The sequence below is a fragment of the Chiloscyllium plagiosum genome, unplaced genomic scaffold, assembly GCF_037043375.1.
Source record: "Chiloscyllium plagiosum isolate Xiang-an unplaced genomic scaffold, Cpla_swu_hap1 HiC_scaffold_25, whole genome shotgun sequence".
In the NCBI taxonomy this organism is placed as follows: Eukaryota; Metazoa; Chordata; class Chondrichthyes; order Orectolobiformes; family Hemiscylliidae; genus Chiloscyllium; species Chiloscyllium plagiosum.
In genome coordinates, this window is record NW_028270163.1 from 50,826,504 (window position 1) to 50,853,870 (window position 27,367).

Below are 27,367 nucleotides of genomic sequence, written 5' to 3' on the forward strand. Positions count from 1 at the left end.
ATTGTACCAGCCTCCACCACATCCTCTGGCAGCTCATTCCATACACATACCACCCTCTGCGTGAAAAAGTTGCCCCTTAGGTCTCTTTTATATCTTTCCCCTCTCACCCTAAAGCTGTGCCCTCTAGTTCTGGACTCCCCGACCCCAGAGAAAAGACTTTGCCTATTTACCCTATCCATGCCCCTCATGATTTTGTAAACCTCTATAAGGTCACCCCTCAGTCTCTGACGCTCCAGGGAAAACAGCCCCAGCCTGTTCAGCCTTTCCCTATAGCTCAAATCCTCCAACCCTGGCAACATTCTTGTAAATCTTTTCTGAACCCTTTCAAGTTTCACAACATCTTTCCGATAGGAAGGTGACCAGAATTGCACACAATATTCCAACAGTGGCCTCACCAATGTCCTGTACAGCCGCAACATGACCTCCCAACTCCTGTACTCAATACTCTGACCAATAGAAAGAGGAGGAGAACTTCTTCAAGGTAGGCATCCTTGGAAGAGGCTTTGCAGTGAGGTTAAAATCAACCTGGAGGCAGTGAGGACTGCAAATGCTGGAGATCAGAGTCGAGAGTGTGGTGCTGAAAAAGCACAGCAGGTCAGGCAGCATCTGAGGAGCAGGGGAATTGATGTTTCAGGCAAAAGCCCGTCAACTCCAACTAACCAGCTCCAGCTGAACTGTGTAAGGGAGCCACCCAAACTGCCCTGTTCCCACCTCACTCAAATGTCCCTATCCCCTACCCTAGACTCCCACACCCACCTTTCCATCAGCCCTTCCTTTACACGTCCAGTTCCTTGATCCAGGAACTTTGGGGAGGGGGGAGGGTGGAGTGTTGTCCTTCCATTAACGACCACAACCTTCTCAGGGGCACTATTGAGAGCAAGAACAGCCAGCATCTGATTGGCCAGCAGCCTCTCTCATTGGCAGGAAATGCCCCCACCCTCCCTCACAACAGGCAGGTGCGTCACTACCCAGCCACTGCCTGGTTGCTGCGTCACAAGCTGATGTCGCTGGAGAACATGACAGAGGGTCTCCCAACAACAGGCAGGACCTCGCCAACCTTTCAACAAGGTAACACCTGAGGCTCCACCCAATCCTGTGAGATTCCCACCCGGAGAGTTTGGGTTAAAGCTACGGGCTCCCTTCCGTGGAATCCCAGTCCAGATGCAGAGCTTCACTCACTCAGACCCACCTTCAGGAGTTGGAGCATTCACTTCCTGCAGGATTTCCCCACCCAGTATCCTGTAGCTGGAGTGAATTTGATTCGGCCTCTGAACCCACACAGTATTGGGATCTGCACTGCTCCATCAATCCGAGAATGAGGAAGTGTGGACCATTGACAGTCCTCAGCCTGGTGTAAATAATTGCCAATTTAGAATCATAGAATCCTTACTGTAATGGAACAGGCCATTCAGCCCATCAAGTCTGCACTGAGCCCCTCACCCCCCCCCCCCCCTCATTCACCAGCCAAAGCAACCCAGACCACCCCATCCCTGTAATTCTGCATTTCTCATGGCCAATCCATCCTGACCTGCACATCTTTGGACTGTGGGAGAAAACTGGAGCACCCAGAGGAAACCCACGCAGACACGGGGAGGATGTGCAAACTCCACATAGAAACAGTCGCCCGAGGCTGGCACCGATTCCGGGTCCCTGGCGCAGTGAGGCAGCAGTGTTGCCCTGTGTGTGGAACAATTTAGGGAGAAGGAAAGTTGTACGATTGGCTGTAATCTCCAGCTGTACCAGGAGGCTCTCTGTTTCTGTGCTGCGTTGACAAAACAGCTTAGTCATCAGTTGTGGGGAGTATTGCCCATGACCATCTTTCTCCCCCATGGCACCAAGCTCTGTCCACTTTAGGTCAGGGCCATCTGTAATCTCTGAAAGGGTTAATGCAGTGCTCACCTAATGATCCTAATCCATCACTGCGCTCCACTGTGTTGGAGACAGTCTTAGTTCCTCAATAAACTGGACTGCATCTCCCACTGACGACACATCTTTCATAACATATTCCTCGTCCGTTTTCCCATTGCTTGCAACTGATAGAACTATACCCCCTTTACACATGTTCCCCGCAACAAACCAAGTGCATTAACTAAATCTATTTCCCGTTAATCTGTTGCAATTGTCAGAAACAACACTCTTTGGTAACTTATAATGTCACACTGGCTGCTATGCTAACTCAGAAACTGTGTAGTTATTTTCCAAAAAGAAACTTCCTTCATAAAATTTGAACAAAAAAGACATTACAAGGTACTTTAACTTAAAAATGACAAGAGAGTGCAATAAAATTCAACTTGAGCATGTTTAAACCTTTGATGTCACACCACACTTCCAATTCTCTTGATATTTAAATTAGCACTTCATGTCAGTCACGAAGTCTGAGGACATAACAGTTCCAATTGCAAATTCCAGAAAGTGCAATCGAATTAATCTTTTTCTGGATGCATTAAACTGAGATGCTGTTAAAGATATGGAGCAGACAGGGAACTCTCCTTGTTTCCCAGCTCATGCTAACCCTAATCTAAAATCGGGAAAACAGGATCATTGTCATCTTGCTGTTGTTTGGATTCTGTGGGAATTCTCTAGGGAACGTAAAGGGGTAGCTGATGGAAAGTGGGTGTTCTGAGATCAAAGCTAGTCCACACAGTGTTGGGCAGAGTGGAGGCAGGGATTTACCTAACCGACCTGAGCATGGAGAGTGTGTACCTACACTGGTTACCAGGTTCCATCTCTCGCTGCGGATATTCCCTCACCTTGCTGAACACCTAAGTAGCGATGGGCAAAGCAGGATGTACCTGAAGGGTTTCGATCCCACTCCCATGGGAAGGGGTTTAACCATCTTGTGAGAATTTGATTTGACCGGGTACACGGGACAGTTTTCACATCCCGGCCTGAGTTTGCTCCCTGCCCCTGCCCACTCCTGCCAATTCTCACCTGGGCAGTGGGTGAAGTGGGGTTCAGTCTGTCTTCCTCATCGATCTAAGCCCCGACATTCCCTTACACATCCTGACCTCGTGCCCTTGATTTCCCAGTTAATACCAGTTGATAACAACTGGAGCATGCACTTGGACACACTCAGCTGACGCAGTATTTACAACATGAACAGCTCCTTGTTGTTCTTGACAGCGCAGAAAGAGACCATTCTTCTCCATTGGTCAAAGCTGGGACTTATGCTGCACACAAGCCTCCACCCAGGGCTCTTGTGGTGTCATGGTAGCATCCCCACTTCTGGGCCAAAAGATCAGAGTTCTAATCCCATCTACCACGGAGGTGTGTCTGAACAGATTCGTCAAAAATCCGTAACTTGCCTCCCACCCTTTTAAACTCACCCTCACGCCTCAACCACCCTTTTGCTGCAGCAAGTTCCACAGTCCAGCCACTCTCTGGATAAAGGCATTTCACCTGAATGCCCTTTTGGATTTGTGGATTGGTTGTATTTCTGTCCTTAGTCTTGGTCTTCCACAAGTAGAAACATCCTTTCTAAGAAAAAAACCCAAAATCAAAGTTATCAACAACTTTTGTTGCCTTTACCGTCTCTATCGAATTAGTTCTCTTTTCCGGGAAAGGAAGCCGCCCCCCCCCCCACCACCAAATGCGCAGTCCTTTGTGAACGATACGACCTCTCAGTTTCTGTAGCATTTCTGTGAAGCTGTTTCATGTTCTGAGTCAATTTTTTATTGGAGACAGAAAGTGTTTATGGTTCAGGGGTGGGCTAAGTGAGGTTCTGTACAAGTTTGACATCACTTCTCAACTCTATCCTCCCCCAGCCCCAGAAACAAACCCACATACTTCCTTTCATCTTCTTGTGGCCTCACTGACCTCTGCCTGTTTTCAAGTTTAACTTCAAATCCCGTGGCTCTTCAAACTCGTTGGGAGATTTGTTTTTGTTGGGATTATGAGACCTCCTGCCTAAATCGATGGGCTCTCGCTGATCTATCTCACCATTCATTTTGTTCTCACACATACTGTACATTCGCACACACACTGTACAGTCATACATACACATTGTACACACACATTACACTCACACTGTACACTCACACATATTGTACGCACACACACTATACATTCATACACACTACGCACACGCTGTACACACACACTTTACACACAAACAATATACACACACTACACTCACACTGTACAATCACACTGTACGCGCACGCACACTGTACACATACACTGAACACTCACACACTGAACGCTCACATACACACTGTACACACACTGCACACACACGCACACTATACACCCACACATTATACACTCACACGCACCCACACTGTACACTCACACATACTGTGTACACTCACACACACTGGACACACACACTGGACACACACACATTGTACACTCACACTGGACCCTCTCACACATTCACACATACTCTGTACACTCACATATACTGTACACTCACACTGGATACTTACACACACATTGTACACACACACACACTGTGCACACACACTTTAAACTCACACATTGTACACACACACTACACTCACGCTGTACAATCACACTGAACGCACAAGCACACTGTACTTACACACTGTGCACACACATTATATGCTCACACACTGTACACACACACACACACTGTGCACCCACACACTATACACTCACACGCACCCACAGTGTACACTCACACCCACACTGTACACTCACACATACTGGACATTCACACACATGTACACACACACACGTTGTACACTCATACTGGGCACTCACTCTCACACACTCACACATACTCTGTACACTCACATGTACTATACGCTCACTCACACTGGATACTCTCACACACACATACTGTACACTCACACATACTGTACACTCAAACACTGTACACTCACGCACTGTACACTCACACACACAGTACACTAACGCACTGTATACTCACACACTATACACTCACACACACACTGGGCACTCACACATGCACTGACACACACACACACACATTTTACACATTGACACATTGTACACATACGCAAGCATTTTACACATGATGCACACAAACATTGCATGCACACATATTTCATGCACATGCACACATTTCACACACACACACTCTTACATACACTCACACGCACATACCACACATTCACACACATTTTATACACATCCATTGTGCATACACACATACACGCACGCACACTGCTGCACCCATTGAGTGATAAACGGTCTAACCTGTATTTCCGTCTTTCGAACAGACTGCAGCAGGTTGCAGAACAGCTCAAGTGCTCATGCAGTACTGCATCGGGGCGAATTACTATTGGCTGCTGATTGAAGGGATCTACTTACACAATCTGCTGGTGATCGCCGTCTTCTCTGAAAAGAGCTACTTTAATATTTATTTATGCATCGGCTGGGGTAGGTGGTTCAGTTCACTCCTGCTCATTGTTATCTGGGAACAGGGATTAGCCAGCATCAGTCAGATCTCCATCATGACCATTTCCAACAGACCCCAGAACTTCCAAAGGAATCAGGGTTGGATCAGTGGATCATGCACTGACAGGTGTCTCCAACAACTAGAGTTACAGAGATGTACAGCACGGAAACAGACCCTTTGGTTCAACTCATCCATGCTGACCAGATATCCTACCCTAATCTAGTCCCATTTGCCAGCACTTAGCCCATATCCCTCCAAACCCTTCCTATTCATATACCCATCCAGATGCCTTTTAAATGTTATAATTGTACCAGACTCCACCACTTCCTCTGGCAGCTCATTCCATACACGCACCACCCTCTGTGTGAAAAGGTTGCCCCTGAGATCCCTTTTATATCTTTCCCCCCTCACCCTAAACCTATGCCCTCTAGTTCTGGACTCCCCGATCCTAGGGAAAAGACTTTGTCTATTTATCCTATCCATGCCTCTCATGATCTTATAAACTTCTACAAGGTCACCCCTCAGCCTCTGACACTCCAGGGAAAACAGGCCCAGCCTTTTCAGCCTCTCCCTGTAGTTCAAATCCTCCGACCTTGGCATCATCCCTGTAAATCTTTTCTGAACTCTTTCAAGTTTCACAACATCCTTCCTATAGGAGGGAGACCAGAATTGCATACAATATTCCAAAAGTGACCTAACCAATGTCCTGTCCAGCTGCAGTATGACCTCCCTACTCTGATGATATGAGGAAAGCGAGCTGTGAGTAAAAAGCACACACAGAGGCAATGTTCTGGGAGCACACTCTTCTTCTGAATGGATTCCCAGTTTGACATCACAGTAACCCAAGTTGTACTGTTTTCTGTTGGCTTGCAGGAGCACCGGTGTTATTCGTTGTTCCCTGGGTGGTTGTCAAGTATTTATATGAAAATACTGGGTAAGTTGACCCCATGGCATGAATGCTTGGTTCTGAAGCCTGTGTGTCCCTTTCTCTGACAATACTTTAAAAATATTAAGTTAAAAATCACACAACACCAGGTTATAGTCCAACAGGTTTAATTGGAAGCACACTAGCTTTCGGAGCGACGCTCCTTCATCAGGTGATTCTGGCGGTTAGTGGTGTCGATAGTAGTCATGATTCGGAGATGCCGGTGTTGGACTGCGGTGTACAAAGTTAAAAATCACACAACACCAGGTTATAGTCCAACAGGTTTAATTGGAAGCACAGGTTTAATTGAAGGAGCGTCGCTCCGAAAGCTAGTGTGCTTCCAATTAAACCTGTTGGACTATAACCTGGTGTTGTGTGATTTTTAACTTTGTACACCCCCCGTCCAACACTGGCATCTCCGAATCTTAAAAATATTATTTTGTCCTGGGCTTTTCTTGAAGAGAGTTCATAAAGACAGCGGTACTGAAGAGTCTAGGGAGTTTGACAGTTTAACAATGGCAGGGGAGTGGCCAGTACTCCCTGTTCAGGTTTTTTTCCAGTCTTTTATTTTGCTGTCGCAGTACGGGATATTGGAGTCCAGGGGAGTCGCAAGCTTCAGAAAACGATCCCTCTGACTTTCTCTGAAATCTCCCTCAATGCTGTTCCCTCCTGCCTGTAAGAATCTGTGTTTGACTTTCCCTTTTTGCCAAGAGTTGTGTATATGGGATGTTGCTGTATTGCAACAGATAATTAGTGTTCGTTGCTGTATCAGGTCAGTTAAGTTTTACAATAAGATAAGTTATTCTAAATTTCGCCTTTTTATTTGTTCGCATTTCAGCTGTAGTGTTTAAATAAATTCTGTTTTGCCTAAATCAGACTGGTTTGACCAATTTGAGACTTTGGAGAAGATTTGTAGCTCAGATTTGACCAGTTGTATCACCCTGGAATATCCACTTCACAAAGCAAATGGTAGGGTCTAGGCTACCTTCTGGAAATATTTTGAGGGGGGGTGGGGGGGGTCTGGCCTAGTCCATAACACCTTTTCCCAACTCCAAGATGGAGGGGGTAAGTGCACTGGCAATCAAGCCACCCCACTTCGCAAGCCTCAGACATGGGGAGATGACCAACTGAATGACCACGATGGCCCATCTGCCATCTAGCACAAAACAGACTCACACTAGGTTTCACCAAAATACTTGCCGGGCTAGTACAGACACAATGAGCTGAATGGCCTCTTTCTAAGTTATAACACGATGTGGAGATGCTGGTGGACAAAATCAGAATCACATGATATCAGATTATAGTCCAACAGGTTTATTTGAAATCACAAGCTTTTGGAGCGCTGCTCCTTCATTAAGTGAAGTAACAAAGTTCATTTCACGTAACAAAGGAGCAGCGCTCCAAAAGCTTGTGATTTCAAATAAAACTGTTGGACTGTAACCTGGTATGTGTGACTTCTAACTTACAATGATTTGCAATTAACCAAGACCATGTAAACTTAAACTTTATCACCTTCAAACCCAAACATTCATCTGCATATAGATAGGTCACACAGCTCTGCAAATTAATGGAAAATAAGTTTTAAAAAAAAACAAATTCTGTAGAACAACGGTGGAATAAGATTACTTTCTTACTGTTTTATTTTTGGTTTCTGACAATGATATCACGGTGTTGACCACAGTGCAATAGAAGAGCCTCGATTTGACAGCTGATCAGTTGGACCTAGGGCTCTGCTCGCGTTAGAAATTCTTCTTTTCAGGGTCATTGAGTGTTTAATTTTTTGGTGAGAAAGAGTGAAACCTAATATCTCTACTAGGCTTTCCAGAGTTATGATTTCAACTGGACTGAGACAAACAGTGACTTAAAAATCTCAAGATTATCACTCATCAATTTTCCAAAGACACTTGCTCACAGTTTGTCTGACAGTCTTGAAATAACAAGTCACCAAATCACCCTTTATTCGCCAGCGCACAGTGGACTTTGACCAACCAACTCAGAGCCAGTCCCTAGAGTGAGGGGAGACTCTGAATCTCCTGTTTATATCTGTCAGCCAGGGCTCCCTGATTGGGGTTGTTAAACTGGACCAATCAGGGATCTTATACTCAATGAAATCCATCCGCCCTGTTCCAATTACTATGTTTGAAAGTTTTAAGTGCAGCTTCTCCAACTGTAACGTGACCTTGTGTAACCAATGAATGAACACTGCATAGTTCTGCTTCTGACCATCGAGTTGCCAGATGAGCCAGAGCTGATAGGTTCTCTGTAACACGGCAGTGTCCATTTTTCACGAAAGGCAGAAATTGCTGGGGAAACCCACCAGGTCTGGCAACCTCTGTAGTGGCGAAAATGGCAATTCAAGACCTGCAACTCTTCTTCAGATGTTGCCAGACCTGCTGAATTTCTCCAGCGAGTTCTGTTTGTTGTTCCAGATCTCCAGCATTCACAGTTCATTGTTCCATTTCCATTTTTCGCAGTTTATATTCCAAAGAGACATGTGTAGTCTTTAGAAGTGCTAAAGCCACCTACAAATGCTCTCTTATTTTCTGCAGACTATTTGAAGGATCAGTCTAGGCCTGTTTATATGAAGCCTGAGTGTATGACAGTCATTTTGTTTTATTATTCTGATGATACTGCGGCTCTATGAGGTGTCCTTTCTTTTTTACAACGAAAGGTTGAGAACAAGGTGCCAATCTGTCTACTCAGAACCAATAATGTAAACTGCTAGTGAGGCCTTGGTGTTTTTGTAAAAGTTGAAACAATAGAAGCAGCCTGAATGGGTGGGATTAAACTCCCAGGATTTTTAGTTTTAGGTTTTCAGTAGCAGTTGCTGGGGACTTGAAGTTCGGTTTGGATGCTGCTGTATGCCTTTCCCTGCGGCACTCTCTCTCAGAGTTTTCCCTTGCTGGTCTTTCTTCCAGGAGTGGAGAAACATTGCCTGTGAGGCAATCTATTTTACTGAATATGCCTCTGCCAAGAGTGTGTTTATGGGATGTTACTGTATTGGAACAGTTGATGCTTGGTAGTTAAAAAATCTATTATCCCATTAAATTTTCCAATAGAGTTAATTTATTTCAATTCTTTATTTTGTTGTATTTTAACTATAGTGTCAGAATAAAGTGTGTTTTGCTTCACAATTGGTAGGTTGACCAATCAAATTACACCCAGAATGCAGCACCTCGCACTAGCCTATAAAACAAGAGAAAGTTAAGGTCTTGCCTAACCTCTTAATATATTTTGAGGGGATTTGGTCTGGACCGTAACACATTATTTAACCCATTTATCTCGTAAACTTGATCAGCGATGTTATTATGCACTTCTACGGTAGGTGACCCGGGATAGGGGCACTACCACTGCACCACAAAGCTGTTATGGAGCGTGAGTGCTTCACTCAGTGCAGTGATGACCATGTCAGAAGGGGAGCATAGAGTGTCCCAATCCATTAGAAAAGGTTGACTCTAAACGTGTCACCCACGGTGGGAAATGCTGAGTGTGTATCCATTCACTCTGAGATTATATCAGAGGTTCCCACACACACATTCAGCAATGGTTACAATCCTGGATGGATTTGGTTTCTTTATCGTGGGGCTGGGGGATGGAGTGAGGCTGGAAGGTTGGGAAAATTCTTCCTATGAGAACACATCCAGGACAAAATCTGGCCATTCTGCCCAAAGGGTCTCTGCTGGTGTTAATGGTCTACCTTTCTTCACGTCATGCCACCAATGTGTTCCTGTCTCCCTTCTGAACTCAGGCAACCTCAGTGAAGTGATGATTCTCTACAGGAGCTTTGTGGTGCTTTGGTAGTGCCCCTGCCCCAAATTCTACCTACCATAGCAGTGCATAATAACATCTCTGACCAAGTATATTAGAAATATGGGTTAAATAATATATTATGGACCAGACCAACCCCCCCACCCCCATATATATTATGACCCCAAGACCCTAACATTTGCTTAACTGCCCCTCCAACAAATAAAGGAGCAAGTCAAGGAGTTGAATCCTTGATCAGAACATTCTGGAAAGGATTAATGCTCATAGGGATCGGAGGCCCACAAATCTCCAAGGGTTAGGAGTCTTCAACACCCTTACCCTCTTCCATTGCCCATCCAGTGCATGCTCGGGGAACTGATCCTGGCTGAGGTCAGTCATACAGTCACTCAGGACAGAATAGGCCCTTCATCCCATCGACCTATCTGTACTAACCCCACTATCCAGCACCAGGCCCATAACCATGAATGTTATGACATTTCCAGTGCTCGTCCATGTGCTTTTTTTAAAAGGTTGTGAGGTTTCCCACCTCAGTTACCCTCCCAGATTCCTGTCACTCTCTGGATATCAATCCTAAAGGAAAAGTATTGAGCAATCCTCATGCATTTCTGTATCAGGTCAAAGTTTCATTGAGGCCTTGTGACAGTGACAGAGCCTGGGAGTTAGTGTTGATGGGCTAGCTGTATGGAAGCAGAGGAAGGAAGTGGGGGAGTCTGTCTCTGATGTTCAAACTTACTAACACCTTGTTTACCTCCAGGTGTTGGACAACAAACGAGAATATGGCGTACTGGTGGATTATCCGCTCTCCTATCCTGCTCTCTATACTGGTACAGTGGACAATATTTCACCCCATGTCCAAGATTTCATTGTCAAAATTCAAAACATACAGTCACATTAATTCTTGTGGCCTCTTGTTCTCTTATCTCCTAGATCAATTTCTTCATTTTTATCAGAATTATTCACATTCTTGTGTCTAAACTCAGAGCTCACCAGATGAGGTACACAGATTATAAATTCAGGTAAGACTCTCTCTATAGTCTCTCAGATTATCTTCCCCGTCCTGTCTCTCCCCTCCATTTGCCCATCAGTCACATTGCTTCCTTTCCCCACCCCTTTTCTTCCCTCCTGTTCTCCACACAACCACCTCCCCCCACCCCCCCAACAATGTGGTTTATTTTTAAGCTTTAGGGGGTTGAAAATGAGGCGTACTAAACATGGTGACCCTCGTGAGTAAGGCCATTAAAACAGAAAATATCGTTCTCGGGCCTGTCTTTAATGGGGACAGAATTAAAAAGTTGAGAGGTGACATTTAACTTAGAATAGAATCTAATCCATACAGTGTGGAAACAGGCCCTTCAGCCCAACAACTCTACACTGACTCTCTGAACAGTATCCCACCCAAACCCATTCGCCTACTACTCTACATTTACCCCTCAGTAACACATCCCTGAACACTGTAGGCAATATAGCACAGCCAATCCACCTAACCTGAACATCTTTGGATTTCGGGAGGAAACCCACACAGACACAGGGAGAATGTTCAAACTCCGCATAGACAGTCACCCAAGGCTGGAATCGAACCTGGGTCCCTGGTGCTATGAGGCAGTAGTGCTAACCACTGAGCCATCTTGCCACCCTTTACTCACTGTGAAAGTGGTTGAGGGCAATGATTTCCAAAAGGCGTTGGCTATAGTTGTTGGGGCTAAAGGGTGTAGGGAGAAAATGGACCAGGTTATGGAGTTGGATGACCAGTCATGATCATAATGGATGGCACAGCAGGTTTGAATGGCATTCTCCTGCTCCTATCTCACCAGCCACTTTCTATCCCCCCCTCTGCTCCAGTTTATCTCTCAGTGCTCCATTCTCTTCCCCACCTCTCCCTTGTCTCCCTCCTTTCTCCCTCTCCTCCCCTTCCCTCCTTCCTATGACCCCATGGTGGTGATTTCTCAAGCAGAGAGTTGCACAGTTGGACAGGAGTGGGATAGGTGTGTAACCCCTCTCTCAGCGCCCACAGTGGGGAATGCCTCTGCTCCTCAGTACAGTGACAGCGGAGGGTGGGAGGGTTGGGTCTATCTAAGTGACGTTGAATCTGCCGCTGTGGAAACTGAAGCGTTTCAGACATTTCGAGATCCGCAGCTGTCTGTCGAAAGAGTTACAGGATGGTTTTCCAATCCTTTGGCTTGATATCCTATCACCCTCACTCTAAGTGGGCATGAGATTGTGTGTGGTACACCCCCTTTGGGCATTGTGCCCAGGTTTGGCCTGCCAATTGCCCCATGCAAATTCCGTGGGGACCTGCTGAGGAGGGAGATGTGGAGAGCGAGCTGAAACTAGGTGGAGAGCTGCTTGTCAGGCAGATGGAGAGCCATGGCCAAAGGGCCAGTCCTGAGTCACCATTGGCGCAGCTAAAGCATAGAGGGCAAAGAAAAAATAGTCATGTCAAATTCCTGGGGTTGACAAAAATCTGCCCTCATTTGAACAGAAAGGGTGATGTTCCCAGCAACTGATGTCAGTGAGTGTAGTCTGGATGGTGGGTGTGGACGCGTGTCTGGATGATGCAGTCTGGATGGTGAGGCTAGGATCTAGTGAGTGAAGTTGGGATCCGGTCAGTGAGGGCTGGGATCCAGTCAGTGAGGGCTGGGATCCGGTCAGTAACCACTGGGATCTGGTCAGTGAGGGCTGGGGTCTGGTCAGTGAGGGCTAGGATCCGGTCAGTGAGCGCTGGGATCTGGTCAGTGAGGGCTGGGATCCGGTCAGTGAGCGCTAGGATCTGGTCAGTGAGGGCTGGGATCCGGTCAGTGAGCGCTGGGATCTGGTCAGTGAGGGCTGGGATCCGGTCAGTGAGGGCTGGGATCCGGTCAGTGAGCGCTGGGATCTGGTCAGTGAGGGCTGGGATCTGGTCAGTGAGCGCTGGGATCTGGTCAGTGAGGGCTGGGATCCGGTCAGTGAGGACTGGGATCCAGTCAGGGCTGAGATCCAGTCAGGGCTGAGATCTGGTCAGTGAGCACTGGGACCTGGTCAGTGAGGGCTGGGATCCGGTCAGTGAGCGCTGGGATCCAGTCAGTGAGGACTGAGATCCGGTCAGTGAGCACTGGGACCTGGTCAGTGAGGGCTGGGATCCGGTCAGTGAGGGCTGGGATCTGGTCAGTGAGCGCTGGGATCCGGTCAGTGAGTGCTGGGATCTGGTCAGTGAGGGCTGGGATCCGGTCAGTGAGGGCTGGGATGCGGTGTTTCAGGGGAGGTGCTGACAGAGATGGGGATTGCTGAGCCTTGCTGTTTATGGGGGAGCTGGGAGTCACAGGCAGACTCTGTCCATTCCACACTCATGACTGTCTCTGTCTGTCTGTCTGTGTATCTCTTTCTCTCTGTCTGTCTCCCTCTCCCTGTCTCCCCGTCTCCCTATCTCTCTCTGTCTCACTGTGTCTGTCTCTCTCTCTCTGTCTGTCTCTCCCTCTCCCTGTCTCTTTCCCTCCCTCCTTCTCTCTTTCTCCCTCTTTTTTGTCTCTCCCTCTCCCTTTCTCTGTCTCTTTTTCTTCTCTCCCTCTCTCTCTCTCTCCCTCTCTCTCCCTGTCTCTCTCTGCCACCCCGTCTCTCTCTCTCTCTCTCTCTCTCTCCGTACAGACTGGCCAAGTCTACGCTGACTCTGATCCCCTTGCTGGGGATCCATGAAGTGGTGTTTGCCTTTATCACAGACGAACATGCCCAGGGGACTCTCCGCCACGTCAAGCTCTTCTTTGACCTCTTTTTGAATTCCTTTCAGGTACTCAAGACTCTCACCACTGTCCCATTGGTCAAGTTACTGAGTGGTTTCTGGGTGCTAGGGAGCTGCTGGCTTGGGCATGATGACGTTAGATGCTAACTCACTGACTCCGAATCAACAAGGGAGGGCAATTAACGCCCCTTGAGGGTTCTTCCCCCCCACCCAGTATTTACCCAGAGATGGGCAGGGCCGTTGCCATGCTGGTAGTAGGCCGAGGTGGAGTTGTCAGCAGGTCTCCGAGTGGTGGAGGATCCCTCATTCAGAGCCTCTAGCTGAGGGGCCCAGTATTGCGAGGGTGTGACCCCCCCACTCCACACCCCGTGACCCTTGTCCCACCCTTGGCATTGCCCCAGGTCTCTGGTGGGCACCTTACCAGCAACAAGCAGCAACCCCCTCCTGGCATTGCCAAGCAAGGAAGAGGCACAGGGCCTCTATCTGGCTAGCAGCAATCGGAGGGGTAGATGGGCAGGATTTCCATTCCCCGCCCTCACCTCCCTGAAGGGGAGAGGCATGAGCCATGAGGCTCCTGATGAATTGGGAGAGTCACTCACCAGGCAAATAGTGTGGCACTGAAAAAGCACAGCAGGTCAGCCACCATCCAAGGGGCAGAGAGTCGACGTTTGGAGCATAAGCCCTTCAGCAGGAAACAGGTGGATTGGCCATGTGAGATTACCCACAGTGTCCAGGGATCTGCAGGTCAGGTGAATTAACCATGAGAAACATTCCTGATGAAGGGCTAGTGCCCGAAACGTCGACTCTCCTGCTCCTGAGATGCTGTCGGCTGTGCTTTTCCAGCCCCACACTTTCCCACTCTCCGGCATCTGCAGTGCTCACTCTCCCTCAGCGTCATTCGCCAGACTGGCAGGTATTGACCATCACTCAGAGCTGCCTCGCTGAGCTGGTACAGTCCTGCAGGGCTCCCTCATTCCTGTGAGGAAGGCCGGTCCAGGATGTTGTCCCAGAGCCGATGAAGGAACGCTGAGACAGTTCGATATCGGAATGTTGGGTGTCCCAGCCCTCTTCCCGCTAGCCCTGTGTTTTCAGGGGCACCCAGTGCTAAGGAGCTTTTCAAAAGAAGGTGACACACTGGGGTGGGCAGTCCAGCTGACAGACGAGACTCCCACCAATTCTAGAGAACTCCACTCCATGCTGATTCCAGTCCCGTCCCACTCCCCAGCTCTGTTCCCAAGGTGGCTACTTTTCTTAGAGGAGGTGCAGTGCGTAGTGAACCTGCCTCAGAGCTCGAAGTTCCCAGGATGGGTCCCCCTCCAGGACTTGACGACCTAAGGAGGGTTGGGGGTTGATGATGTAGCTAAAGAGGTTGGGGGGTCAACGTGCCAATCCCTCCAATGCTGGCCATTGGGAGGAAGGATTCCTGACCAACCAGGTGAAGAATATTGGAGGCTCTGCTGTCACTCTGCATTGCCCCAACATGCATGTCTGTTACCATGGCAACTCCCAACTCCTTGGTGGGCCAGTTGGCTAAGAGGGTGCTTTGTACCCGACTGCTGCTCCGAGGGTTGGGTTCACTTGCTGAGCTGTGCCCCTTACCCTCTCCATCATGGGGAAGATTTGAGTTGAACCTGTCTTTGTACAGAGCTCCGCTGCTTTAACCAGAGACCTCTCCCCCCTGCACTCATTAACCAGTGACCTTTTCCCCCGTGCTCATCGGGAACCTCTTTAACCAGAGACCTCTCCCCACTGCACTCATTAACCAGTGACCTTTTCCCCCGGGCTCATCGGGAACCTGTTTAATCAGTGACCTTTCCCCGCTGCGCTAATCAGAACCTCTTTACCCAGTGACCTCTCCCCGCTGCACTCATCGGAATCTGTTTAACCAGTGACCTCTTCCCACTGTGTTCATCGGAACCTCTTTAACCAGTGACCTCTCCCCGCTACACTCATTGGAACCTGTTTAACCAGTGACCTCTCCCCGCTACACTCATCGGAACCTGTTTAACCAGTGACCTCTCCCCGCTACACTCATCGGGAACCTGTTTAATCAGTGACCTCTCCCCGCTGCACTCATCGGAACCTGTTTAACCAGTGACCTCTCCCCGCTGCACTCATCGGGAACCTGTTTAATCAGTGACCTCTCCCCGCTGCACTCATCGGAACCTGTTTAACCAGTGACCTCTCCCCGCTGCACTCATCGGAACCTGTTTAACCAGTGACCTCTCCCCGCTGCACTCATCGCTACACTCATTGGAACCTGTTTAACCAGTGACCTCTCCCCGATGCACTCATTGGAACCTGTTTAACCAGTGACCTTTCCCCCGCACATATCGGAACCTCTTTAACCAGTGATCTCTCCCCCCTGCACATATTGGAACCTGTTTAACCAGTGACCTCTCCCCACTGTGCTCATCAGAGCCTCTTTGACCAGTGACCTCTCTCCCCTGCGCTCATCAGAGCCTCTTTAACCAGTGGACCTCTCTCCCCTGTGCTCATCAGAGCCTCTTTAACCAGTGACCTCTCCCCACTGTGCTCATCAGAGCCTCTTTAACCAGTGACCTCTCCCCACTGTGCTCATCAGAGCGTCTTTAACCAGTGACCTCTCCCCGCTGTGCTCATCAGAGCCTCTTTAACCAGTGACCTCTCTCCCCTGTGCTCATCAGAGCCTCTTTAATCAGTGACCTCTCCCCACTGCACTCATCGGAACCTGTTTAACCAGTGACCTCTCCCCACTGCACTCATCGGAACCTGTTTAACCAGTGACCTTTCCCCCGCGCATATCAGGACCTCTTTAACCAGTGACCTCCCACCACTGCACTCATCGGAACCTTTCCATCATTACTGAGGTAATATTGTTGCAGCTTGAGTATTTGACTGAGACCAGGGGATTACTTGCGTTTCTAGATTAATGATCTCACAGTAAAACCACTAAACCATCCATCCACAGTGGCAATGGATCAAGGCAGGTAGATCTAAAGTGACCCGAGAGCACAGCCAGTTGGTATTGATGAAGCACCCATGAGCCCAATTCCACTCTCTAATGCACATCATCCCAATAAGAAAATCTATTTGTCACCATGACAATATAATGGAGATACTAACAGCATCTTCTTGTCTTGCAGGGTATGCTGGTGGCCATATTGTACTGCTTTGTCAACAGAGAGGTAAAACGGCCAATGGAATTGGTTTCTGTCTTTTCTGTACTATTCCTGGTGTGGGCTGGATGGTGGGGGTCAACTTTCTGAAGATCACTGACCTTTCTGTGGGCCGAGAGCTTTGTTCCTGACTTGGAGTCAGGTCATGGGAAAACAATGACATGGCATGGTGTTGGAGGGCGGGGTGGGAGGGGGAGCGCCCCCCAGGGGCAGGGAATGGCCACTGAGGTCTGTTACTTGATTTCATCACTGGCCTAGGGCCAAGAAAAGTGGTACCTCAGGTGGAACCGTTCTTATCCTCAGCGTGAGGTAGACAAAAGAAGCAGCTGGCCTTTCCTGGTACACCTTGCGTGAGCTCCGAGGTTCCCCGTACGTTTTGTGACAGAGGGGACTGCAGCGGGCATTTGGTGCACAGGAAGATCCCACGGGTAGCGCTGGGGAGAAACGGTCACGTGGCCTGTTTTGACGGGGATTGCATTGGCAGAGTGCTGCCATCAGACCCCACGTGGGGTCTCAGTCATCCAGAAAGCCAAAACCTTTCCACAGCTCCGGCTCCATCTCTGGAAATGGGTGGGGGGGCATTTAGCTGTTCACCTTCTGTTTCAGAAACAAAAGTAATCTCCACCTGAGCTAGATGCTCCAACTGGAGAGTGCCAAACCAATAAGATCAGGAGAGTCTGAATGGTAGTCGACATTCCTAGGGAGACTGTGACAGAGAAACATTGACACACAAGAGCAGATCATTGAGGAGGAACTTAAGTGGGTAAAAACAAGGCCTGCAGATGCTGGAAATCAGAGTCTAGATTAGAGTGGTGCTGGAAAAGCACAGCAGGTCAAGCAGCATCTGAGGAGCAGGAAAATCGACGTTTCGAGCAAAAGCCCTTCATCAGGAATATTCCTGATGAAGGGCTTTTGCCCGAAACATTGATTTTCCTGCTCCTCGGATGCTGCCTGACCTGCTGTGCTTTTCCAGCACCACTCTGATCGAGGAACTTGAGTATTCCACACCTAACTCCGAGATGTACCATTTGTGAATCAGAGACACTATGAACCTGTAGGAGCGGATGTCTGAGAGAGTAAAGAATTAAAATGTTAAGGAATCTAAATTAGCCCCGAAATGGAGGGGGGTCGGTCACAAGGGACCAATGGGAGCAGGAAAATAGAGACTAAGACACTGGTGGGCCAGGGAGGGGAATGAGCTCCTGTCACTCAGAAATGGATCCCTTATCCCTCATGAAGTTGGAAGGCAAATGAATGAAATTTCTAAAAAACTGAAACAACTGCGGATGCTGTAAAAAGAAACAGAAGTTGCTGGAAAAGCTCAGCAGGTCTGGCAGCATCTGTGGAGAGAAATCAGAGTTGACGTTTCAGGTGGGGTGGCCCATGGTCGCCTTCCCACTCTGTGAGGGGTGTCACATTTCCCTTCTCCCTTGGCTAGTTGCCCTCCTTCAGGCTGGGAGAAAGTGAGGACCACAGATGCTGGAGATCAGAGTGTGGCGCTGGAAAAGCACAGCAGTTCAGGCAGCATCCGAGGAGCAGGAGAGGCGAGGTTTCAGCAATAAGCCCTTGATCAGAAATGTGGTGACCCTGATGAAGGGCTAGTGCCAGAAACGTCGACTCTCCTGCTCCTGGGATGCTGCCTGACCTGCTGTGCTTTCCCAGCACCACACTGTGTGACTTCTTCAGCTGCCTGTGACCCTCGCTCAGTCGTTCCTCTGAGACTTGCTCTTGCACAGTTCTGTTTATAAACCACCCAGCCCCTCTCGATGTTTCCTTTTTTCTCTGATCACTCTCCATTCCCAGGTCCAGTCGGAGCTCCTGAAGAAGTGGAAGAGATGGAAGCTGGGCCAGGACATTGAGGAAGAGTACAGACACACTTATAGCCAGCCTGCCCAGGCAAGGAATGGCAGTGCCAACCTGGAGAAACACAAGTTGGTCAGCAACTATCACAACGGGACAGGTGAGGTCTCCCAGCACACCGTGGGACCCCCGGCCCAATTCACTGAAAAGCCCGAGTCGTCATCTGAACAAATAACATTGAAGGGAAAGCCCCCCTACTTTGAGTGCCCGAAACAAACAGACCACAAAGCTTTCTGTCTGCTGGAGAGTCATTGTTAGATGCACCATCACCCCCAGGTTTCTGATGGGACAGACAAGGAGGAGGTGACTGGGAGCCCAAGGCAAGACTTTGAAAATCGCCGAATCTGGAGCCGAAAGCCGAGAGGAGCTCACCCACCATGATTCCACCAAAATGCTTGATGGGTTTTTTTTTGTCAGGGGACTTGGGTCATGTCCATTTTGACTTCATCCTGTTTTCAGAGCAATGTTCCTGCTACACGTGTGCCTGCCTCCAGGCTGACACTCACAGGACTCTTACTATTTTTTCAAAAACAAACATGTTGCAGTAATAAAACAATTCAGGCGACAGTGAACAAAAGCGCTATCTACCGAACGGGTAACTGGGAACAGTGTTAAGGTGACACTTGAAGGAGCACTGATGGTTCAAGAGGAAGAAGGATTATTTTTAATAGATATTAAATGTGCCCACAAAACACACCAGAGGGATTTAAGATAGTGTGAGGCTTATTGAGAGGGTGTGACTGGCCAGGTGGTGGCTACAGTAAGCTCTCGAGAGAAATCACCTCATCCTTGCTGCACAGATTTCCCTTCAGCTAATGCACCACCACCAACTCTGACTGGTTGAGCCCTGCTAAACCTAAATTTGTGTGTGTGTGTGTGTGTGTCTATCTGCATGTTTTTACCTGCCACAGGATGTGGGCATCACTGGATAGACCAACATTCACTGCCCATCATTAGTTGCCATTAGAAAGGGGGGACTGAGCTGCCTTCTTGAATCACCGAAGTCCATCTGATGGACCAACTGAGTGTACTTATTTGTGTGTCTGTGTGGCTGGCTGTGCCTGAGGCTTTTTGGTAGGGTTTGTGTGTGTGTGTGTGTGTCCACCTCAGCCTCACGAGAACAAGATGTTCGATGTGGTTTGGTCCCATTAGAAAGATGCTGTGGGATCAGAGATGAACTGATACATCAGCACACCAAACAGAAGCAGACAGCTGATGTACAGAGTTATATCTGCTGTTAACATGTGTGCATAAAGTCTCCACTGCCAGTGTGAATTATCAACGCCGTGGTGGGGAGGTGGGTGCTGGAAGCACCCAGTGAATTCTCAAGTTGGAAATCTAAACTTTAACATTGTGTTGTTAGACGGCAACAAGGTCTACCAGCTGTTTAAAAAACCCCAACAAGTCTTCATCCAAAATGAAGATCTTGACCATTTCTCAGTGATGGTGGATTTGAGGCTTGGTGAAATTAATGCTACTTATTCATAGTTTTCCATTGCCCAGTTCCTCAAAACATCAAGGAGTAACAAGTCTCTAATATTCCTCATCTCCAGTGAGAACGCAGCCTGGCCGGTCAGCAGGTATAAAATATACACAAAAACATAACAAACATTACTCTGGAAGTTAGGATGTGTGTAATACACACAATCACTTCTAGATACACACGCTCTTATAGACATGCACACTCACCCACACACACACAGTTATAGACAGATACATACACACCCACACACACACAGTTATAGACAGATACACACCCACACACACCCACACACACAGTTATAGACAGATACACACATACACACACCCACACACACAGTTATAGACAGATACACACACACCCACACACACACAGTTATAGACAGATACATACACACCCACACACACACAGTTATAGACAGATACATACACACCCACACACACAGTTATAGACAGATACACACACACACACCCACACACACAGTTATAGACAGATACACACAAACACACACCCACACACACAGTTATAGACAGATACACACACACACACACCCACACACACAGTTATAGACAGATACACACATACACACACCCACACACACAGTTATAGACAGATACACACACACCCACACACACACAGTTATAGACAGATACATACACACCCACACACACACAGTTATAGACAGATACATACACACCCACACACACAGTTATAGACAGATACACACACACACACACACACACCCACACACACAGTTATAGACAGATACACACAAACACACACCCACACACACAGTTATAGACAGATACACACACACCCACACACACACAGTTATAGACAGATACATACACACCCACACACACACAGTTATTGACAGATACACACACACACACACCCACACACACAGTTATAGACAGATACACACATACACACACCCATACACACAGTTATAGACAGATACACACACACCCACACACACACAGTTATAGACAGATACATACACACCCACACACACACAGTTATAGACAGATACACACACACACCCACACACACAGTTATAGACAGATACACACACACACCCACACACACACAGTTATAGGCAGATACACACACCCACACACACAGTTATAGACAGATACACACACACACCCACACACACACAGTTATAGACAGATACACACACCCACACACACAGTTATAGACAGATACACACACACACCCACACACACACAGTTATAGGCAGATACACACACCCAAACACACAGTTATAGACAGATAAACACACACCCACACACACAGTCATAGGCAGATACACACACCCAAACACACAGTTATAGACAGATAAACACACACCCACACACCCAAACACACAGTTATAGACAGATAAACACACACCCACACACAGTCATAGGCAGATACACACACCCAAACACACAGTCATAGGCAGATACACACACCCAAACACACAGTTATAGACAGACACACACACACACACAGTTATAGGCAGATACACACACCCACACACACAGAGTTATAGACAGACACACACCAACCCATCCCCACACACACATAGTTATAGACAGATACACACACACCCACACACAGTTATAGACAGATACACACACATATGCATAATACATTCACACATACAGTTATAGGCAGACACATACACACACCCATACACACACAGTTATAGGTAGATACACACACCCACACAAACACAGGTATAGACAGATACACACACCCATACACACAGTTATAGACAGATACACACATACATATCCATAACATGCCCACACACACAGTTATAGGCAGATATCCACACCCACATACAGACACAGCCAGATACACACACACACACACACACGCACAGTTATAGACAGACACACACACACACACAGTTATAGACAGACACACACACCTGCCCACACACACAGTTATAGACAGATACATACACACAAGGTTATAGACAGATACACACACACATATCCATATACACACCCACATGCAATTACAGGCAGATATCCACACCCACACACATACACACATACAGACAGATACACACGCACCACACATCCACACCCACCCACCCACAGTTACAGACAGATACAGACACACCCACACACATACACAGTTATAGACAGATACACATACCCATACACACATCCATACACACACCCATACACAGAGTTATAGACAGCTACCCACACACACCCCCCACACAGTTATAGACAGATACACCCACACACTCATACCCACACACTCATACCCATACACACACACTTTTATAGACACACACACACACACCTACATACTTATAGACACACACACTCTTATAGACACACGAACATTTACAGACAGGTACACACAGTTATAGATACACCCGAACACATATGCATGCAGATACACACTTATGCACAGGCATGCACATACATTCACACACATGCACATAATATGCCAGATTCTATGTGGAAATGAATACCAGGTCATTCAATAGAAAAGGTTTTGCATTATTCACTCAGAGGAGTGGTTGGCTCTGGCTAGACCAGGATTTATTGCCCGTCCCTAGTTGCCCTGGAAAAGGTGGTGTTGTGCTACCTTCTTGAAACGCTGCAGTCTGTGTGCTGTAGGTACACCCACAATGCTATCAGGGAGGGAATTTTAACCGAGTGACAGTGAAGAAATTTTATTCATGTACCTGCAAAGAAAGTGTTTTCATTGGCACAGGAGCCAGAAACCAGAGGACAGGGCTGTAAAATAATTGATAAAAGGACTGTGGTAGGAGCAATGGGGGCATGCATGGGGAAGGGCCTGTTATAACAGACAGGGGGAGAGATTATTTTACACCGGGGGTTGATATGACCTAGAATGCAGGGCCTGGCGGGATGGTCAAGTGCAGAATTCAAAGGGGACTCAGAGATGTATTTACAAAATTTTGCCAGAAGAAGAGGGGACTGGGATTAATTAGACTGCCAATTTATAGAGAGCCAACAGTGTTCCAATGTGCCTAATAGCCTCCTGTGTGCTGCAAGATTCTGTGAAAATTAGGGGGATCAACCAAAGATCCTGCTGTTTTGCTATCCACCTTACCTTTGACAATAACCCATCGCAAAACAACAAGTGGAATCAGAAAGAAATTGTACAGAGACTCCTGGGCATGAGGGTTATCAGTGATAGACTGAGATGGGTGGCCTCCCATTGTGGGATTGAGGCCTAGTACAGAGGCTGCAGGATAACCCTTTTCAGCTGAATTGACACAGAGGGAGAGCAGTGGAGGTTCACAAGGTTGATATTGGGATGGAAGCATTGTCCTTTGAAGAGAGATTGGTTCAAGTGGACCTGTGCTCGCTCGAGTTTAGGGGGATGGGAGGGGGATCGATTGAAACGTCCGACATGCTAACTGGGCCGGACAGACTCAATATACGGAGGAGGCTTCCACCCAGGCAGAGTAGCCTGGAACCAGGCGTTATATCCTCAGGGACAGACAATTCTGGACTGAGATCAGGAGCAACTTCATTACTTAAAGGGGAGTGAACCTGTCAAATTCTCTACCACAGAAAGCAGTGGAGGCCAAGTCACTGAATATATTCGAGAAAGCGATTTATAAGTTTTCAGGTTTTAAAGACATCAAGGGCCATGGGGAGAGAATGGACTCGCTATGATATTGAGTGGGGGAACAACCTCAAAGGATGAATGACCTACTCCTGTCGCTGGTTTCTGTGTCACTATGAAATGAATGGGAAGCAAAGTTGGGCCCATGTCAATGCCAGCTCCTTAATGGGGACCTTCTCCCAAGCCTCCTCAATTATCCACCCCACCTCACACCCACCCCTTGATGTATCCAAACTAGTCAGCCGTTCAGATGGTTGAATATAATGGCCAGTGTGGGGACACTGATGGACACCACCGTCCTGAGCACAGATCATCTTCCTGCTTCAGCACGTTCACTTTGACTCCTTGCAGTTGTGATTTGGTGTCAGTAGTGCATAGTGTTGTATCACTGCTTCCCAGAGTTTCAGGTCAGAGTTGAACAAGGAGTAAACATATAGCCAACATTCTGTGCCTCCACTGGGTTTTCACCTCACTCCAGTCTTATTACAACGTGAGGTAATAATCTGATCGGAACTCCGAGTTTCGGAATCCCACGTTGAGCTAGAACTCTTGAATAATTCACCAGTGCCTCAACTTTCGTAGAGTTTCCTGCTAGTTCAGATTGTAGCATTAACTAAAACTTGGGATGTGAACAATTGTTGCCAATCTTACAGTGCTAGGTCAGCCATACTGGAGTCACATGTAGGCCAGAGCAGGTAAAGATGGCAGATTTATGAACAAGATGGCTTCCGATGACAATCGATGATAGTTTCTGTTACTGTAAACAGCTTTCAATTCCAGATTCTTAATGGAGTGAATTTAATTCCTTAACTATCCTCGGTGGAAGTTGAAGCAGTTTCCCCAGAACAGCAACCATGGCCTGGATTACAGTCCAGAGTCTTGGGTCACCATTTCCTTAGCTTCACTGCTCAACCCTGGGCCTAGACCCCAGGCTATGGAGATCGGGCTGGAGGGTGGGACCAGCTGGGTAGGGTAGCTCCTTCGGGAGTTGGTACAGACATGATGTGCCAAAGGGCCTCCTACTGTACTGTAACATTTTCATTTACCTTCTAGTGTCGGGGAAAGAGTTCAAAGGTTACTCAGGTGGGATGGGTTTCCATGGGAACTGAGCCATCCAGGAGTTTGGAATTCTCCCTCTGGGAGTTATCCCGTTTGGGGCCTAGCATAAAAACCCAAGGAGGGATTTCAAACCTGCGATAACAGGATGGGGCAAGAGTGAGGAACATACACCATGTTCGGCAGGGTCAGGGGTCAGTGGGCTATAGCATCTCCTCACATTCCTGAGCTAAAGAAAGAGCAGAGAAACCACCTCATGGTTGGAGCTTCTGATTGCTGTCCAATAACAGCCAGTGGACAGTGAGCTGTGAGGCCCCTCATGGTCGATTGACTCCAGGTGAAGGTCAGAGATGCGTGTGGAGCCTGAACCTAGCAGGAAGTGGGGGAGGAGGAGCGGGGAGGAGGATTGGGTGCCCGGAATAGTGCTGTTGGGATCACTGAAGCTCTGTGCACTCTCTGGTTTGGACATGGTCTGTTAGCCCTTACCCCCAACCTCCAGCTGGGTGCTGAAGAGAGAGAACAAAGAGCTGAGGACACTGGAGAACTGAATGAAAGAAAATACACACACAGAGCTGGAGAAACTTAGCAGGTCTGTCTGTGGAGAGAAGAACAGAGTCAATGTTTCAAGTCAGATGTCCAAGAGGACACGGGGAGTGTCAGATCAGGCCTGATCCTAGACCAGGGTCAAATGGCCTACTCCTGTTCTGATTCCTTATTGTCTTCTAACCCTCAATGAAACATTAACTCTCCTTCTCTCTCCTCAGATGTTGCCAGAGCTGCTGAGTTTCTCCAGCACTTTCTGAGTTTGGAGGTCGAGCAGAGTTCAGTTTAATGAGGATGTCGAGGGTTGAGGAAGACAGAAAGAAGTCTCGACCCGCTCACTAAAGCAGACCTATCCCTCTCGAATGCAGTAAGATAGTCAGCGATATATCATTGCCCTCCAGACAGTGCGTGGAGATGAGAAGAGGGGGCTCCTCTGTGCAATGTCCTTTATAAAGAATGGGTTATTTCCTGGATACACAGGAAAACTCCTCTAAGAGAATGAACATCGACAGTAATTATCCCTTTTAGGGACAACCTGACCTTGGGCAAGGAGGAATCCTCTCACTTATTTTTGTATTCCATGGTTTTGCCTTTAATTTATAGATGGGATTGTTCCTTTCTTTAACCTGTAATGCAAACCTTGGGGCAGGGGAAGGTTGGGCTCATTAGCTGCTCTCTTTGATGTCCCTTCACATTCTTTTCCATCCCAATGCCTCACTTAGCGCCTCTTCATGTAATTTGCTTCAGTCGCTGGCAGAGTGTGTTGTGAATTGAGGTCAGGTACCATGTTCAGTGACTGTTACCGGCTTGCACAGTGGACCGCTGTGCACATGTTTCTTTTATTTTTTTTACGTTGTCTGGCAAATGCTTGGAGATGTTAAATGTGCAATGAGTTCCAAATGGGTTTTGGAAATGTGCGTGTAAAAATAACACAAAAAATCTAGAAATTGTTAAAGCCTATTTGCACAATTTAATTTATGTGAACATGTAAATACCAGTGTACAGATTATCTATATATATATATACACGTCATAAAGACTTTTGTACGTGACATTCCTAGGTAGACCTTCTCATCCATTTGAGCTGATGGTGTTGCTGATGGTTATAGTGCCCTCTTTACATTAAGGGCCCCAGGGACTGAGGGAAGTTCTGGGGCTAGTGGTGGATCAGACGCAGTCCTTCTGAATGTAGCTTTTCACGGAGAATGCTTACCCCCAGCATGATCACCATCTTTTTCCTGTGTGTGCAATAAGCTTGGCCCACACTTAGCTGTGTTTAGCTGACAATATTGATGAGAGGGAAGGTCCCTTTGGTGCTTTCAGGGGTCCTTCTCTTCAGCCCCCTCCCCACCCCTCGCACTCTGGGACCCTCCCCTCATGCCTCGGTCATCTGCTGATCTCCCACCAGCTTCCTGTAAACACATGCAGGTTTGTCTGTTGCCAACTCACCGATGAAACTGAAGAGGGATCAGACAAAATGAGTGAATGTTATGTTTAGTCCCTTGTACCACATTGTGAAAATAAAAGCAAAGGCAAGCTTTTGTTGATCACCTAAGGCCTAATAGTTTTCTGTTTCGTACTGCATGGTCTTAAAAAAACAATCCTGCATTGCTATAGCACCTTTCACAACATCAGGGCTTCTCAGGGTGCTTTACAATCGAGCGTTCGTTTGGAAGGGTAACATGGAGAGAGGTGTAGAGGAGATGGCCTGGTGGTATGATCGCTGTGTTATTAATTCAGAGACCCAGATACTGTTCAAGGGACCTGGGTATTCATTCCTTCATGGCAGATTCAATTTAAAAAAACCTGGAATTAAGAATCTAATGATGACTGTGAAATTGTTGCCAATTATCAGGGAAAAACCTTTAGGG

General features: G+C 47.5%; 1 protein-coding gene across 1 annotated transcript in view; it reads left to right on the forward strand.

Annotated features, from left to right (window-relative positions):
- gcgra (glucagon receptor a) overlaps window positions 1-27,106 on the forward strand; it is a 101,675-nt gene extending 74,569 nt beyond the window's left edge. The window contains exons 8-14 of the mRNA XM_043715013.2: window positions 5,208-5,367; window positions 6,260-6,320; window positions 10,834-10,903; window positions 11,007-11,095; window positions 13,698-13,836; window positions 16,914-16,955; window positions 18,750-27,106. Of these exons, the coding sequence (XP_043570948.1) occupies window positions 5,208-5,367; window positions 6,260-6,320; window positions 10,834-10,903; window positions 11,007-11,095; window positions 13,698-13,836; window positions 16,914-16,955; window positions 18,750-19,064 (876 nt within the window). The 3' untranslated portion in view covers window positions 19,065-27,106. The remainder of the gene's footprint in view (window positions 1-5,207; window positions 5,368-6,259; window positions 6,321-10,833; window positions 10,904-11,006; window positions 11,096-13,697; window positions 13,837-16,913; window positions 16,956-18,749) is intronic.
- Window positions 27,107-27,367: the final 261 nt, after the last annotated feature.